The sequence below is a fragment of the Dipodomys merriami genome, unplaced genomic scaffold (genome assembly GCF_024711535.1).
Source record: "Dipodomys merriami isolate MVZ:Mamm:240054 unplaced genomic scaffold, mDipMer1.0.p SCAF_1, whole genome shotgun sequence".
NCBI lineage: Eukaryota > Metazoa > Chordata > Mammalia > Rodentia > Heteromyidae > Dipodomys > Dipodomys merriami.
In genome coordinates, this window is record NW_027202270.1 from 13,464,930 (window position 1) to 13,481,912 (window position 16,983).

The 16,983-nt window shown below is 39.7% G+C and overlaps 1 protein-coding gene across 2 annotated transcripts in view; it reads left to right on the forward strand.

Moving 5' to 3' along the window:
- Positions 1-536: 536 nt before the first annotated feature.
- The window catches only part of Farsb (phenylalanyl-tRNA synthetase subunit beta), a 66,181-nt gene continuing 49,734 nt past the window's right edge, over positions 537-16,983 (forward strand). Inside the window, exons 1-8 of one of the 2 annotated variants that reach the window (XM_070016080.1) lie at positions 537-610; positions 4,408-4,463; positions 8,593-8,747; positions 10,325-10,394; positions 11,640-11,755; positions 13,443-13,593; positions 15,937-16,045; positions 16,600-16,670. In XM_070016080.1, coding sequence (XP_069872181.1) covers positions 553-610; positions 4,408-4,463; positions 8,593-8,747; positions 10,325-10,394; positions 11,640-11,755; positions 13,443-13,593; positions 15,937-16,045; positions 16,600-16,670 — 786 coding nt within the window. In that variant the 5' untranslated portion in view covers positions 537-552. Of the gene's footprint in view, positions 611-891; positions 911-4,407; positions 4,464-8,592; positions 8,748-10,324; positions 10,395-11,639; positions 11,756-13,442; positions 13,594-15,936; positions 16,046-16,599; positions 16,671-16,983 lie in introns of those variants that run through there. The other variant, XM_070016088.1, reaches the window with a different exon arrangement.

Below are 16,983 nucleotides of genomic sequence, written 5' to 3' on the forward strand. Positions count from 1 at the left end.
GGCCTTTGCCATTCACAACCCCTACCTGTCGGCTGTACCGTTCAAACAAAGCCCGGGAGTACCACGCATAGGGGCCCAGGACAGAATAAAGGAGGAAGCTGACGTAAAAGGTGAAGGCCAGCCTTCCCCGACCCTCCTCTCCAGGAAGTCCTGGAGCACAACTGCGCTTTCCTTCAAGACCTCAGAGCAGGACGCCCCTCAAAGCGGAAGTCCCGCCCCTCTTCACTTCCGTCCCGCCTCGGCGTTAGCGCGTGGGGCTCATTCGGGCCTTCAGGATCTGTCCAGTATATTGCCTGTCAAACTGTAGCTAATTATATGCAAACATGCCTCCCTTACAAGCTTTTAAGTATCAGGAAATTAGATAACGTTTGCAGCGATCTGAAGAGGTGCATGTCCATCATAGATAGATAGAAAAATTGTAGCCGAAAATTTTTGGAATGAGGTTGGCTCTACTTCAGACAGCCCTGACCAGCCAGGGGAAGCGGAGGCCCACACATGGTAGGGGGGGGGGTCCTCAGAGCCAGGGCGCAGGCGCGGTGCGCTCACCTCGCCATGCCGACTGTCAGCGTGAAGCGCGATCTGCTCTTTCAAGCCTTGGGCCGGACCTACAGTGAGTGCCGCCACACACGTTGGGCCTCCTGATCTCGCGGCTCCGTTCCTACGGTCGGGCAGATGTGAGGCCCGGCCGTTAGGGTTTCACAGGGGAGGGCTGACGTACCGGGCAGCTCAGGTGGGCTGAGGTAGCTTCTCGGGAGCCGGCTTCGCGGCGGCGGCGGCGGCGGCCGTGGCGCTTCCCGCGCATGCGCCGCCCTGCGTGTCAGTCATTCCGTGGTCCGGCGCGGAGCTCGTGTGGCGTGGGTAGCTCCAGCCTGGGTCCCGTGGCTCACACACCCGGGAATAAGCATCTTAGGTTTGGCACTGGGGAAACTCAGTTTTTCCGGGGGTGGGAGCAGGACTTTGAGGATGGAGGGCACTGTATTCCGTCTGTCTTCGTTTCCTTTTTTGTGGTTAATGAACGCCAGGCAGGTCTCTGGCACCGACCCGACAGCTGTGCACCTGTGCACCCGACACCTCGTCCCCATTCTGGTAAAGGAGACACACACAGTCCAGGAAAGGCAATAAGGTGTGCCGAGAAAAGCATTGGCTGGGCAGTAGTTAACGTTGAATCGAGGCCTGAAAGATACGTCTTTTGGGGTGGGCTTAGTTCTCCTGCTATGCACGATCACTTCCTCTGTTCTAAAAACACAACCATGGCGGGAGGGGGAGGGAAAGAGGAGACATAGAGACCACAGATGTAATAAGGGGAATGACATCTACTCCACCCCATAACTAGCAGATTGTTTAAAGGCTGTTCACGTGATTGGAGCTAGCTGTTTTTGGTATTGGATGGCAGGATGGTAACAAAGCAACAGTTCACTTAGTAATAGGTGAAGAGCTTCTCAGAATAAAGTATTACTCTTACTGTGAAAGTAAAAGTTAACTTTAAAAAACTTGTGTTTGCCTGTGGCTCACGCCCAGTAATCATAGAATGTTCTGGAGGCTGAGATCTGAGGAGCACGGTTCAAAGACAGCCCCACGGGAAAGTGCTGGAGACTCATCGCCCCAAAAAGTGGGAAGTGGAATTGGTGGATCAAGTGGTAGAGTTTTAGCCTGGAGCTGAAAAGCTCAGGGACAGTGCCACACACACACACACACACACACACACACACACACACACACACACACACACACACACACACACACACACACACACACACACACACACACACACACACACACACACACACCCTCAAAATATTTTTACACACACACACACACACACACACACACCCTCAAAATATTTTTAAAGGTGTATTTTTAAATATCACCTATTCTGTAGGCCTTATTTTCTTTTCTGTCCCAAGTCCTTACCCTTTGTAACTTGGCTTTAATTCTTTAACCACTCTTTAGTATATATAATATGCTTATTTGTATTTTTTGCTTTCCCTTGTAAACCAATCTCACCAGTGGTGTATGATATACTTGAGTTGCACAAGATGATGTCTGGACAATTAAAAAAATGTCTATAATCAGTTCCCAGCCAAGTCTCCATCTCTAGAGATGTAAGAAATTATCCACATTTTAAGAAATGGTGAGGTTTCATAACCTGTTTACAGTTATTTGATGTTTTAACATGTTTTAGAGCTGCACTTCTTTATTCCCTTTCACCCTCCCCACCCCCACTTCCCATGTTATGAGAGTGAGCTTGAAAGTGAGCTTGATTGTCCCTAGAGAGTGTTAGCCTCTGGGTCTTTCAAAGGCTCTGGTCAGAAATATGTTCACAGATCTTCTGGTTTCTACACTGTAAGGGTCCATCTTGTTTCCTTCTGTTTTTTTTTTTTTTCCATTTTTCTTTCTTTTTTTTGTTTCAGATAATATCTCGTTTATGCTTTTCCTATCAACATTCTTTTTTTGTTCTTGGTATTGTTGTTTAAAAGTCATTCCAGCTATGGTCTATCTGAGATTCCATTGTATTTTTCCTGTTGTCACTATTCCCAGAAAGCATGATTAACTTTCTGATTCTACTTCCTGCTAATACACTTTTGGAGCAAAGACTTTTGACCTGTTTCTCCTCCTTTTATTCCAAGCTAGTGATGTTTCTGTCTATATGTTTTGGAAACTTTGTGGGCCCTTAGTGAATTTGCCTTTCTTTCATGAGATAAAAGCCAAAGTATCCAACAGTGATTGAAATTTCTGCTCATAGAGTGCTTTTAATTAAGCTCTGTTGTATGAATAGATTTGTGACACACATCCTTAATTTCTTTATTGTATTCTTTGAATTGTGCCTTTGATCTTCCTGTCTCATAACTTTTTTCATTTATAGCTTTGATTCTACCTTATGTTTTGGATTTGATATGTGTGTGTGTGTGTGTGTGTGTGTGTGTGTGTGTGTGTGTGTGTGTGTGCACGCATGCTGTACTAGAGCTTGAACTCAGGGTCTTGTGCTCTTGCTGGGCTTTTTTGCTCCTGGTTGGTGCTCCACTACTAGTGTAACTCCTATTACCTGCAGATAGCACAGCTGTTCCTTAGACATGTCATGAATTGTTCATTTTCTACTTGTTCTGTTTTTTCTTGATGTGAACATTAGTCTTCATTCATATTAAATTACTTAGAGTTAACCATTTTGCCAAGCTCTTGTTTCTGTACCTACAGCTCTTTACTAATCAATACATCTTTTATGCAGCAGTGTTGGCTCAAGTGGAGCTTCATGCCACTGCAGTACCTTGCACTTGATTATACTTATTACACTCTGGTTTTATTGCTAGAAGAGGAAGTAATCAAGGCAGGAATTATATTTTATTAATTTTTATAGCCTTGGCATATCATGTGTGTTCAGTAAATACCTCTTGAATTGAAGTTTAATGTTTGGAATAGAGAAATCTTTTTCGTTTTTTTGTTCTTGTGCTGGGGATTGAACCTGAGTCTCATACATACTTTGCATGCTTTGTATAACTGAGCCCAGCCCTTGCTCTGAATCAGGAATCTACAGACTTCTAAGTTTTCCTTAAAGTATCCTGATAATGCTGGTTTGTGTTCAAGTTTCAGTAATGTAGAAACACTGAAAATGATGTACCAGGTAAAAAAGCAAAGTAGAATAAGGAAGAAAACTATGATATATTTTACGGTACTATGCCTGATGTCATTTAAATACTCCCAACAGTTCTATGATGAAAATTACCGTGAAAAGTTGTTTTTCAATTGAGGGTATTGGTAAAGTGCCAAGAAACTTTACCTCAGGTGCCAAGTTCTCACACTTGGGAAGTGATTGGCCGGACTCCAAAGCCAAGTGTCAGGTCGCTTCAGAGTATTTTAAAGGCTAGGATTTAGGTGACATTCCTTTGTGTGGATCTGTGAATTGGAGCTGCTTTCTATTTGATCTCTACTTAACAGGTGTTTTCTTTCTCCAGTGAAAAAAATGTCCCAGCTCTGGTAACCTAAGCTTATGGTTGATATTAGTATAATTTGTCCTTTTTCTTAACAAAACTTTTTCTTTGCAAAACTTTTATTTATTTAAAAAAAATTTTTTTTGGGTCCAGTCGTGAGGCCTGAGCTCTGGGCCTGGGCACTGTCCCTCAGCTCTTCAGCTCAAGGCTAGCGCTCTACCACTTGAGCCACAATGCCACTTCCGGCTTTTTTTCTGCTTATGTGGTGCCGAGGAATCGAACCCGGGGCCTCATGCATGCAAGGCAAGCGCTCTACCACTAAGAGCCACCTTCCCAGCCCCAAAACTTTTATTTTTAAATGGTAATGTCTGATACTTGACATTGAACATGCTTGGCATAAGGTGATTGATAAGAATGAAATTTGTGAATCATTTTCATTTGTGTTGAACAGATTAAAATTAACAGTCTCTCTTTTTTTCCTTAGCTGACGAAGAATTTGATGAACTATGTTTTGAATTTGGCTTGGAACTTGATGAAATTGTATGTATTGATATGTACTTATATATATGTATATATACACATGTATATGTTTACATACGTATTTTAGATATCTTTATTTTTCAGCATTTATTGTATGTTATTGTATATACCAGGGTTTGAACTCAGGGCTTTGTGCTTGGTAGGTAGGTGCTTTATGCACCATCCTTATTACTTTATAGTTAGATGAAGGTGATTCATTTGTGGGCCTTTGTGCTCTCTGTTCTAGGGAAGATTACTTTGCCTCTTGGGTCTTTTTTTTTCTATGTTTTGTCTCTCAGGATATTCATTTTATTTGTGAGATAAATGGTTTAGATTCTATCATTTTTATAATCTTCTGAAATCTACCTTCCTCAAGTCTTCAGAGAAGTAACTTAGTTTCACTAAAAATGATATTTTATTAGTGTTTAATTATACATTATTTAAATTTAGGTTTTTTTACTTTTCCTTCTCAATTTTCCTTTTTGAAATTTTTTTTAAGCATACATTAGTTGTAGGAGAGAAGATTTTATGTTGACATTTCCATATATTCATTCAGTAAATCCTGATCAAACTCACCACCTCTTACCATTTTCTTTTATTCACTTCTCTTCTTCCAACAACTTCAGCAGGTTTCATTGTTCTTTTTTCACTCATGAGAGTAAATCACTTTGACCATATTCATCTTCTCCTTTCACTTGTCCTCTTTTGGCTGCTACCTTCCCTTCCTAAACTGTTTTACTTTGTTGCCATTCTGTATGTGTGTGTGTATGTGTGCATTAATTGTACCAAGGGGTTTCAGTATGGAATTTTAGATGTACATAAATCATATTTTTGTCAGAATAACCCTCTCTACTGCTTTTCTTTCTCCATCCCCTTATTGATAAACAGCTTTCATTTAGATTCCTTACATACAGTTTCATACATCTTTCTTTTTCCCTCTCCTTTCTCCCTCATCCCACTAAATAGTCCCACAGTTAGAAGCATGTTCTTTGTGTGTATGTATTGTATATATATATCGATATATATATATATATATATACATATTTGTATGTCTATGAATATGAGTGAAAACATGGCATTTGGCTTTTTCAGCTTGGCTTATCTTGCACAACATGATGCTTTCCAAATCCATCCATTTTCATGCAAATAATTTAATTTTACTTTTATATATTCTATGGAACATATGTATTATATTTCCTTTATCCATTCATATGTTGTTGGGTACTTTAGCTGATTATACTGTGGCTATTGTGAGCAGCACTGCAGATGTCTTTCTTGTCTATTGATTTGTATTCCTTCTTTTATATGCCCAGTAGGGGAATGGCAGGATAATAAGATGGGTCTGTTTTTAGTTTTTTGGTGCATTTCTATACTGATTTCCTTAGTGGTTGTACTAGTTTACATTTCTACTAACAGTGTGTGAAATTTGCTTTCACTTCAAATTCTTGCCAGCGTTTGTGTTTTTTTTGGGGGGTTGGGGGGACTCCGGTGGTGGAGCCTGAGCTCTGGGCCTGGGCACTGTCCTTCAGCTCTTCAGCTCAAGGCTAGTGCTCTACCACTTGAGCCACAGCACCACTTCTGGCTTTTTTTTTTTTCTGCCTATGTGTTGCTGAGGAATCAAACCCAGCCTCATGCATGCGAGGCAAGCGCTCTACCACTGAGCCACCTTCCCAGCCCCTGTTGCTATTTTTTAATGAATGTTATTCTAATTAGTGTGGGATGGAATCTCAGTGTGGTTTTGATATGCATTTCCTTTATGGCTAAAGAAGTTGACTGTTTCTTTATATGTATGTTAGCCATTTGTATTTCTAAAAACTACTCTATTTGCTTGCCCATTTATTGTTTATCTCCCATTCTTCCTCTTGCTCCTGCCTCTCTGGCTTCTTATTTTCTCTAGTTGGCAATTTGCCTCCTGAGTGTTGGAATCCCAGCACTGTTTGAAGTGGTTCCTCAAGGGTGACTGCTTTGGCACAAAGTACTTTGTGTCCAAAAGCAACTTCCTCTGTACTTCGTATGAGCACAGACTGTAATTTGTAGTATGGGCAATGGTTTGAATTACTCATATTATGTCAGTGAGAAGATAATGTCATGTAAAACCAAAGCCACTTCATATGTTGATGGAAACACATCAGTTATTTTAGCATGTTATTTATGGAAATACTGGTTAAGTGGGATTTGCAAATGGTAATAGGAATAGTCTTTTTTGTGTGTGTGTGGGGGGAGGGGGGCCTGAGCACTGTCCCTCAGTTCTTTAGCTCAAGGCTAGCGCTCTACCACTTGAGCCACAGCAACACTTCCAGTGTTCTGGTGGTTTATTGGAGATAAGAGTCTCACAGACTTTCCTTCCCAGGCTGGCTGAGTAGCTAGGATTATAGGCTTGAGCCACTGGCGCCTGGCAGTAGTACTCATTTTTATTGAGAATTTCTTATATGTTTATAGTTATCTGTTGTAAACATGAAGTATAGACTTTAACTTTTTGGCAGTGGTTATCTTTTATCTTTTCATAAGTTTTTGCTGTAATGTAGTAATTAAGATATCTAAGCCCTGCTATTGCATTACAAGTTACTGTCCTAGTGGTGTTTCTTCTTATTCCTTCCTCTTGGTTGCTTTCTGCTTGCTGTTCATACTCTTCTGTCCCTAGGCTATTTCCAATTGACCTATTGGCTTTTCTGATTTCCACCATCACCTCTCACAATCTCTTTTAATGTTTTGACACTTTAGTTTTAATTTTGCTGGTACTGGGGCTTGAACCCAGGGCCTTGACCTCTTGATTTGCTATTTTATTCCAGTGCTCTACCACTTGAGTCATTCCTCTACTTCTGGCTTTCTGCTGGTTAATTGGAGATGAGAGTCTCTTAGATCTATCTGCCCAAGCTGGCTTTGAAACTAGATCCTCAGATCTCAGTCTTCTGAGTGACTAAGGATTGGAGGTGTGAACCACTAAGACCTGCCTTTTGATTTGTTTTTATATTGTCTTTTTTGTTTGTTTTTTTGGTTGGTCATGGGGTTTGAACTCAGGACTTGGGCACTGTCTCTGAGCTCTTGCTCAAAGCTAGTACTCTACCACTTTGAGCCACAGCTCCATTTCGGGTTTTCTGTGAATAATTGGAGATCAGAGTCTCACAGACTTTTCTGCCCAGCCTGGCTTTGAACTGTGATCCTAAGATCTCAGCCTCCTGGGTAGCTAGGATTACAGGTGTGAGCCACTGGCATTTGGCAGGACTAAGATGTTCAAATCTTTATGAGGAATTGTATTTATTTGGTGATTCATTTTATTGATGCTCTTTGTTCTTGGTACTCTTTGTTCTTTTAGATGTGAATATTGTAGAATTTGTAGCTTATATTGTTTGAGATAACTAAGCTGTTGCATTGTGAAGCAATAGATTTTTTTTTGGTCTGGTTGTGGGGCCTGATCTCTGGGCCTGGGCACTGTCCCTCAGCTTTTCAGCTCAAGGCGAGTACTCTACCACTTGAGCCACAGTGCCACTTCCGGCCTTTTTTTTCTGCTTATGTGGTGCTGAGGAATCAAACCCAGGGCCTCATACATGCAAGGCAAGCGCTCTACCACTGAGCCACCTTCCCAGCCAGAAGCAATAGATTATACATAGCTATATATCTGTACTGTATTCCAGTAAAAATTCACTGTATTTGATGTCGGTATAATTTTTGGAGGGGAAGGGGAAAAACAAGTCATTTAAATAAGGATACAGGTGGACCCGTTGCAACAATGAGAAGTACAAGTTATCATGTCGAAAATGAACTTTACAACTTTGGTGGGGGGGTGGGGGGAGGCTTGGAAGGGATGGGAAGGGGAAACAAAGGAGGAGGCTACAATGCTTGATAAGAAATGTACTCATTATCTTGTCCATGTAATTGTAACCCCTCTGTACAGTTTTTTCACAATAAAAAAAATGTATTTACAAGTATAAGATACATGATGTGGCCAGTAGGCCATGGTTTGCTGATTCTTGCTTTAGATGAATTTCCACTATTCTATAATGACTGAGGAGACAGAACTGAATATATCTTGAGTATTTTTCTGCATATTATAGCATTTTAGTATTTTCACTGCAGATATAATAAAACCAATTTTGTTGAAGAAAAGAATATAATGTAGTTCATTAACTTTTTTTTTTTTGGCTTGGTTTAGACTTCTGAGAAGGAAATAATAAGTAAGGAACAAGGTAATGTGAAGGCACAGGGGGCCTCTGATGTCGTTCTTTACAAAATTGATGTCCCTGCCAATAGATATGATCTTCTATGCCTAGAAGGATTGGTTCGAGGACTTCAGGTCTTCAAAGAAAGGTAAGGAAGTTTTCTCTTATTGTAATCAGCAGTTAGGTCAGCATAAAGGGATGATTTCAGGATGAGATTCTTGTAAATTGTAGCCATTAATAATTAGCTGGCCCGTTGAGTTACCTTTCATTTGGGGCATATTTTAAAATGGGAGAGTGTTGATTTTATGGTTTCTTAAAAAATTCTTCATATGCCTGATGAAATTACTAAAATGAAGCTAGAAAACTTGAATTTCTTATGATGGCCATGTTATCTTCTCTTGGGTAATTTCATTGGCTTCTCTTGCTGTATCCTGGTCTATAATGAAGGAGATTTTAAGGGCCCTTCTAACTCTTCATGTAATAAATACGTAAATGAATAGGATGAAAAAAATAGCTATAATTTTTTCAAATTACTTATATATTATCTGGTCTGTTATAAAATTATGAAAACATCAGATGAACAATGAGTCTGTGAAATGATAGTGACTTGGGGATTTAGACAATTGATTTCATGCATGATAATCAAATGTTTATTTATAGAGTGTTTCTCACACCTGTCTGATCCAAATCTGTATTTTATTTTGAATATTTAGCTGAGACCTTGAGAAAAAGCTGCTAGTACTAAGGCTTGAATTAAGGGCGTGGAGCTCTATCTCTGCATTCTTGCTGACAGTTGGTCCTTTACTATTTGAACCATACCTCCAGTCTGGCTAGAATCTGTATTTTAAAAAAGTACCACAAGTGATTTTTATGATAAGACCATTATGAAGTGACTTTCAACTGAAAAGTTTAGTCTTTGGGTCCATAGCATCTGTATCACAGAGAGCTTGGTAGACATGCAAACTCTCACCTTCTATCCAAAATAACATTAATCTGGATCTGAGGTTTAACACACTCCTCAGTTGATTGTAAACACATGGAAATTTGACAAGCACTGCCAGAAAACATGAGTAGTTAACTAGTAGTGCTAAGTATTGCCTAGATGGGCTGGGAAGGTGGCTCAGTGGTAGAGCGCTTGCCTTTCATGCATGAGGCCCTGGGTTCGATTCCTCAGCACCACATAAGCAGGAAAAAAAATGCCAGAAGTGGTGCTGTGGCTCAAGTGATAGAGCACTAGCCTTGAGCTGAAGAGCTGAGGGACAGCGCCCGGGCCCAGAATTCAGGCCCACAACTGTACCCCCCACCCAAAAAAAGAAATGCCTAGAGATAGATGCCTTCAGATTCATCAGGTACCATCTTTCTTCTGTGATGCAGCAGCTCTAGCCTAGACCAGTGAATCTATATCTTTAATATACCTTATTTTTTCTGAGAAGCACAAAATCTTGTGTTTGTAGTAAGATTATCCAATTCAGCACTTTCCATCACTGCACAAATGCTTTTGATACCTTTGCTGAGACTCAGAGATAGGAAACTCATTATCATGAGGGGTGTTGTATCATTTTAGACAACTTAATGTTAGAAAGTTTGTCAGTTTTTTATTAGTACTCAGCCAGAAGTTGACTCATGCTCTAATTCTAGTGATTTTTGTGTATGTTCTGTTTGTAAGCCTAAGATTAATGTAATTTATCAAATGTTTTGATTAAAACTATTTGAATATTATTTTAGGATAAAAGCTCCAGTTTATAAGCGGGTAATGCCAAATGGAGAAATCCAAAAATTGATTGTCACAGAAGAGGTAATAAAGATAAAGTTATACTTTTCCTTTTAAAAAATTGTGTATGTCAGTAAGGTGGGGAGGGAAGAGAACAAAGCCAACCCTCTGACATGCTGAGCACTCGCTAAGGGGGATGTGTTAGTCTTTAGCACTTCAAAACTGTCATCCTATTACCAAAAAGTGACAAAACCCCCAAAGTATCTATTTTTCATAAATTATCTTGGAAAATACCCGAATGCTTATTCAAAACCCATTTAAGGACTGGTGGTGTTAGGGACTGGCTTAGCAAGAGGCCCAGTGTTCAGTGCCCAGCACTACCAAAAAAATAACTGAATTAGATAAATAATACCCATTTGAATATAATTCTCTGTTGTTGTTATTGTTGTTTTGTTTTGTGATGGTCCTGGGGCTTAAAGTCAGGGCTTTGTACTCTTGCTTAGTTTATTCTGCTTTTGGCTAATGTTTTTCCATTTGAGCCACACCTCCAGTCTGAGATAAAATTCTCAAGCTACATCAATAAAATTTATTTTTTATTTTATTTTTTGGGGGGGTTCCGGTTGTGGGGCCTGAACTCTGGGCCTGAGCGCTGTCCCTCAGCTCTTCAGCTCAAGGCTAGCGCTCTACCTCTTGAGCCACAGCTCCACTTCTGGCTTTTTTTTTTTTTGCTTATGTGGTGCTGAGGAATTGAACCCAGGGCCTCAGGCATGCAAGGCAAGCGCTCTACCACTGAGCCACCTTCCCAGCCCACATCAATAAAATTTATAAAGACAAAATTGGGCAGGTTATTTTGGTAAAGATATGCACTATGAGAAAATTATTTAAAGATTTTTTTTTGTTATTAGTATAATTTCAAAAGACTTACTGAGTAAATTCTGTGAGAGTGACTCTTTTTTCTGGTCATGGAGCTTGAACTCGGGGCCTGAGTACTGTCTGTGGCTCTTTGCTCAAGGCTAGCACTCTACTACTTTGAGCCATAGCTCCATATCTGGCTTTTTGAGTGATTAACTGGCGATAAGAGTCTCATAGAGACTTTTCTGCCTGGTCTGGCTTTGAACCGCTATCCTCAGATCTCAGCCTCTTGAACAGCTAGGATTATAGATGTGACCCACCAGCACAAGGCAGTGACTGTCTTTTTACCACCTTATTAGTTGTTGATTGAATACATGAATATACACTTGTTTGAATAAAACCTCATGACCCTGTCAAGGCTGCACAAGATAAATAAAGGCTTAATATTTACTCTTTCTGATAGTTTGTAAATTTCAGACAGGTAAAGTGAGGCCTTACGCCGTAGCAGCAGTTCTCCGGAATATAAAGTTTACTAAAGATCGATATGACAGCTTCATTGAACTTCAGGAGAAATTACATCAGAATATTTGCAGGTTTGTGGTTTTTGTCTCATTTATTCTTTCCCTTCTCACTGCGTCCCCCTTCCCTTCCCATCTTGCCGTTTCCTTCCTGTTGTGTCCTTCTGCTTTCCCTTCCTCAATCCTTTTCTCCAGCAGATTGTTTTTAAAAATATTGTTAAGTAACATTAGTAATATTGTTAAGTAACATTAGTTCTCAAGACGGTCTAACATTGCTGTGCCAGACCCATATTTTTTATTATATAATGATCATCTTATAGATTACCTTATTTCTTCTCTCCTTCCATTTTTCCTTCCTTCTTTTCTTTCTCCCTGGCCTTCCCTTCTTTTAGTTTCATTGATTCCTTTTTCTTCTTTTTCTATTTTTTACCCATTAAGGAGTGCTTATTCTTTATCTTTTTTGTCGGTTGTGGGGTTTGAATTCAGGGCTTGGGCGCTAGAGCCTAGAGCTCTACCACTTTGAGCCACAGCACCCCTTCTGGCTTTTTTTGGTGCTTAATTGGAGTAAGCATCTTATGGAATTTTCTGCGTGGGCTGGCTTTGAGCCATGATCCTTAGATCTCAGCCTTCTGAATAGCTAGGATTACATGGGTGAGCCATCAGCGCCCAGCCAAGGAGTACTTTTTCTTTTTCTTTTTTTGGGGGGGTCCAGTTGTGGGGCCTGAACTCTGGGCCTGGGCGCTATCCCTCAGCTCTTCAGCTCAAGGCTAGCGCTCTACCACTTGAGCCACAACGCCACTTCCAGCTTTTTTCTTTTTGCTTGTGTGGTACTGAAGAATCGAACCCAGGGCCTCATGCATGCAAGACAAGCACTCTACCACTGAGCCACCTTCCCAGCCCCAAGGAATACTTTTTCTAAGACCAGATAGTCGCTATTTTGTTTTTACACATGGATTTGGCAATTGTTAATTTATCTAAACTTAGTGAGCCATGTATAGATTTCATTGTATATGATAATTCTGGGTATTATCTTCCAAAATAATATAATTCATTGAGTAAAATAACATTATTTATTGAACTGGGAATTGAACCCAAGGCTTTTTGATTTACCATTTGAACTATATCTTTATCCCTTTGTTTCATATTCATTTATTTATTTGGTTCTTTATTTTTCTGCTTCTTTTAAAAATTCCTATTTTGATTTCTTTCTCTTTATTTATAGCTTGCTATAAATTTACCTCAAATCATTTATGGCTAAACTATACAACAACTGAAAATACCTTTTAAACTTTGTTACATGTTGAACTTTAAATGCAATTCATAGCTTTTATAATAGAATTTTCTGAACCAAAAACCTACAGCTATATGATGGAAAATTTAGGAAAATAAAGAAAAGCTGACAAACACAATGTCAGTAAATTAATGCAGAAAACATTTCTTGTTACTTGAGGACACGGGGAGGAAAAAGAATGAAAAAAAAAGTGGGTCATATGGACTGCATAGTGGTAAGGAATGTGCTCCAGTTATTGGAATAATGTGTTTTAAGTACCTTTGTTATTTCTTACTATTGTAATGTGAGAATTTATGCCTTTTAGAAAGATGCCATAAAAGAGCAATTTGCTACTTTAGGGAAGTGTTTAAAATTTAAAGTAAATATTCTGTTCCATGTGGAATTTCTGCTATGGAATATTCAGATCTATTCCTTTCCTCTACTTCGCCCCCACCCCACCCTCCCCCTTTTCTCTTCCCTCTTAACATTCAGGAAAAGAGCCCTCGTTGCCATTGGCACCCATGATTTGGACACTTTGTCAGGCCCGTTTACATACACTGCAAAGCGCCCTTCTGATATCAAATTCAAGCCTCTCAATAAGACAAAGGAGCATACAGCCTGTGAATTAATGAACATATACAAGGTACATGCTGATCTTCATTGTATGGTAGCTTTGTGTAAGTCATGAAATGCCTTTACATTCAAGTCTCAGAAGTATGGAAATGCAGTGAATTTTATTATTTTTTTTTGTTGGTTGTGGGGCCTAAACTCTGAGCCTGGGCACTGTCCCTCAGCTCTTCAACTGTAGACTAGTGCTCTACCACTTGAGCCTCAGCCCCACTTCCGGCATTTTCTGCTTATGTGGTGCTGAGGAATCAAATCGAAGGCCTCATGTATGCAAGGCAAGCACTCTACCACTGAGCCAACTTCCCAGCTCGGAGTGAATTTTTTTAATAAACAGGAGTGTCTAGGCTAACCCGAGATTTATTGACAGTGGGGTCTACTTCACACTTTGGCTTTGCTTCTTGTTATTTTTGTTTGTTTGTTTGTGGTTGTGTGTTGGTCCTGTGGCTTGAACTCAGGGCCTGGGCACTGTCTCTGAGCTTTTCTTGCTTAAAGCTTTTTTTAATTTATGTGTTTTTTCCTTGAGAGGTCGAATTGGGAATCTTTATTAGAAAGCCAACAACAGCAAGCAGACTTACGTCCCAAAGACTTGTAGCCTCAAATGCACTTAATACTGTTAGGGAACTAAGCCACAAGGGTAGTAAAGAAAGAGCAGAAAACAATGTCAACAAGCCAGGTAAATGCTAATAGAGGGTTGAAGAGGGACATCATGGTGACTTGAGGAGAGTCAGGAGACGTGAGGCATGGAGTAGTGGCGGCAGAAGTTGAGGGGCCTAAACAGAGTCATGGTTAGGGAACAGGGTCACAGGGAGCCCAAGAGTTCAGAGTCTCATGAGTTCATAGTACAAATTTGGCAGGTCTGGGAACCTATTGTCCAAGTCCCCACCCCTGCTTCTAGGAATTCAGGCTGCTTAAAGGTTTTTGCTTTTTTGCTCCACTCCCCAAAAAAGGAGAATTCAAACCTCTACTACTTGAGCCCCAGCTCCACTTCCAGCTTTTTAATGGTTAATTGAAGGTAATAGTTTCATGAACTTTACTGCCCAGGCTGGCTTTGAACTGGGATTTGCTAGGTTTGCAGGCTTTTGTTATAATTTTAGTCTGTGGGGTTTTTTTGTTTTTGTTTTTTGTGTTTTTTGTTTTGTTTTGTTTTGTTTTGTTTTGTTTTGTTTTGTTTTGTCAGTCATGGGGCTTGAACTCTGGGCCTGGGTGCTGCCCCTGAGCTCTTCAACTCAAGACAAGCACTCTTATCATTTGAGCCACAGCACTACTTCCAGTTTTCTGGTGATAAGAGTCTCACAGACTTTCCTGCCTGGGCTGGCTTTGAACCGTGATCCTCCTGAGTAGCTAGGATTACAGGCATGAGCCACTGGCACCTGGCTCTGGATTATTTTTAATGTACTCCAAGAAAAGAATTGAGACACAGTGAAATAGATTATACTACATTATGATCTTCATGTTTGTGTATAGTTAAAACTCATATAAGCAAAGTAATGGGTGTGTGTGTGTGTGTGTGTGTGTGTGTGTGTGTGTGTGTGTGTGTGTGTGTGTGTGTGTGTGTGTGTGTGTGTGTGTGTGTGTGTGTGTGTGTGTGTGTGTGTCTGTCTGTCTCTGTCTGTCTGTCTGTCTCTGTCTGTCTGTCTGTCTGTCTGTCTGTCTGTCTGTCTGTCTTGTAGATTCCTAGAAATTTTGGGTCCAACAGAGAAAATGAATTCAACCATCATTTTGAATTGCAAATATCAAATAGAAATACTATAATGTGGAAAAAGCAGCTGTTAGTTTCGGCCATACCTCTAGCCCTTTTTTGCTTTAGCTTTTTTCAGATACGGTCTTATGCTTTTTTTATGGGCTGGTCTGGGACTATGCTCTTCCTACCTGTGCCTCCCTTGAATATCACCTTACCAGCTTATTGGTTGATGTGAATTCTTGTTAAATGTTTGCCCAAACTGGCCTGTGATCCTCTGATCCACAACTCCTGAGCTGATATCTTTATAGTTTGTTGAAAATATCAGTGATTGATGAAAACTGTAAGTGGTAGAATGGCTGAGTGAGCAAATGACATATAAGTGAAAGGACAGGGGAATCCTCTTTTTACAATTGCAAATTCAAAGGAACAGTTCCAGTTCTGCCAAGACTTCTTTCTCCCTTCCTTTTTCCTTAGTCAGTAGTACATTGAAGCAAATTGGTTAGGGTTTTAGCTCTCCCATTCAAATATAATTAATTGAACTTTAGAGTTTCTGTGGTTTAAGATATTTTAATGTTAATAATGTTTTCTGACTCCTTGCCCTCCTTACGTTTTAAAATATTAGGTTGGTAAACTAATTGTATAGAAACAGCTAATTTTGTTTGACTTAATTTTTTTCAGACTGATAACCACCTTAAACATTATTTACATATCATTGAAAGTAAACCACTGTACCCAGTTATTTATGACAGCAATGGGGTTGTCCTTTCAATGCCTCCAATCATCAATGGTGAGTCACTTCATGGTGGTTTGATCTTAGTCTTTAGTTTCCACAGTAGTTCACTTAAACTCAAACTGTCTAGCATGTGTAGCTTGATAGTTAAACTAAAAATCTAAATCTTAAAAACTTACAGTCCTAATTTCTTTGTGAAGTGTTTATATGAGTATGCTGGCAGAATTGACTTTGGAAGTGAGGAGGATTAGCTGATACGTAGCTGGAAGGAATGCCTTCTTGAAATCTTGAATTCTAGTACAGTCGTGCCTCTGGCTATACCAAATGTTAACTTTGCTGCTTAATAGCTTGTGATCTTGGGAAGCGCCTTCATCTTTCCAAATCTCAGTTTTCTCGTGAAGACTAGATAAGACAATGCTGTGGGTAAAGACATGCTATTATTTTCAGCATTCTCCAACTTCCAATGGGAGCCTAAAATGAAAGATGTTAAATTCATTTACCTCTCAGCTGTTAGTTTTTGTTGTTTTCTAAAGTCAAAATGAGTTTTCTGTTTTGCTGAGCTTCACAGCATGCTTTATTTTCTGAAACTGCTTTGTTGTTACTGTTTGCAGGGGATCATTCCAAAATAACAGTAAATACTAAAAACGTGTTTATCGAATGCACAGGAACTGATTTTACTAAGGTAAATAAAATTTTTAGTCTGTTTTTGTATTATCAAACAGTACAGATTTTACTTCTAGGCTAAAGCTGGCTAAAATTTAAAATGTTTGTTGTAGGTAGCAGTGTATTTCAAAATTTGAGAAAATTACAAAAATGAAGAAATTCTCTACTTCATTTATTGGTACTTTCTTTATTTGACAATTTTTATTTTTTGTGCTGGTCCTGGGGCTGACAAACTCAGGGCCTGGGCACTATTCTTGTGCTTTTTTACTCAAGGCTAGTGCTTAACATCTTGAGCCATAGCTCCACTTGTAGCTTTTTCATGGTTAATTGGA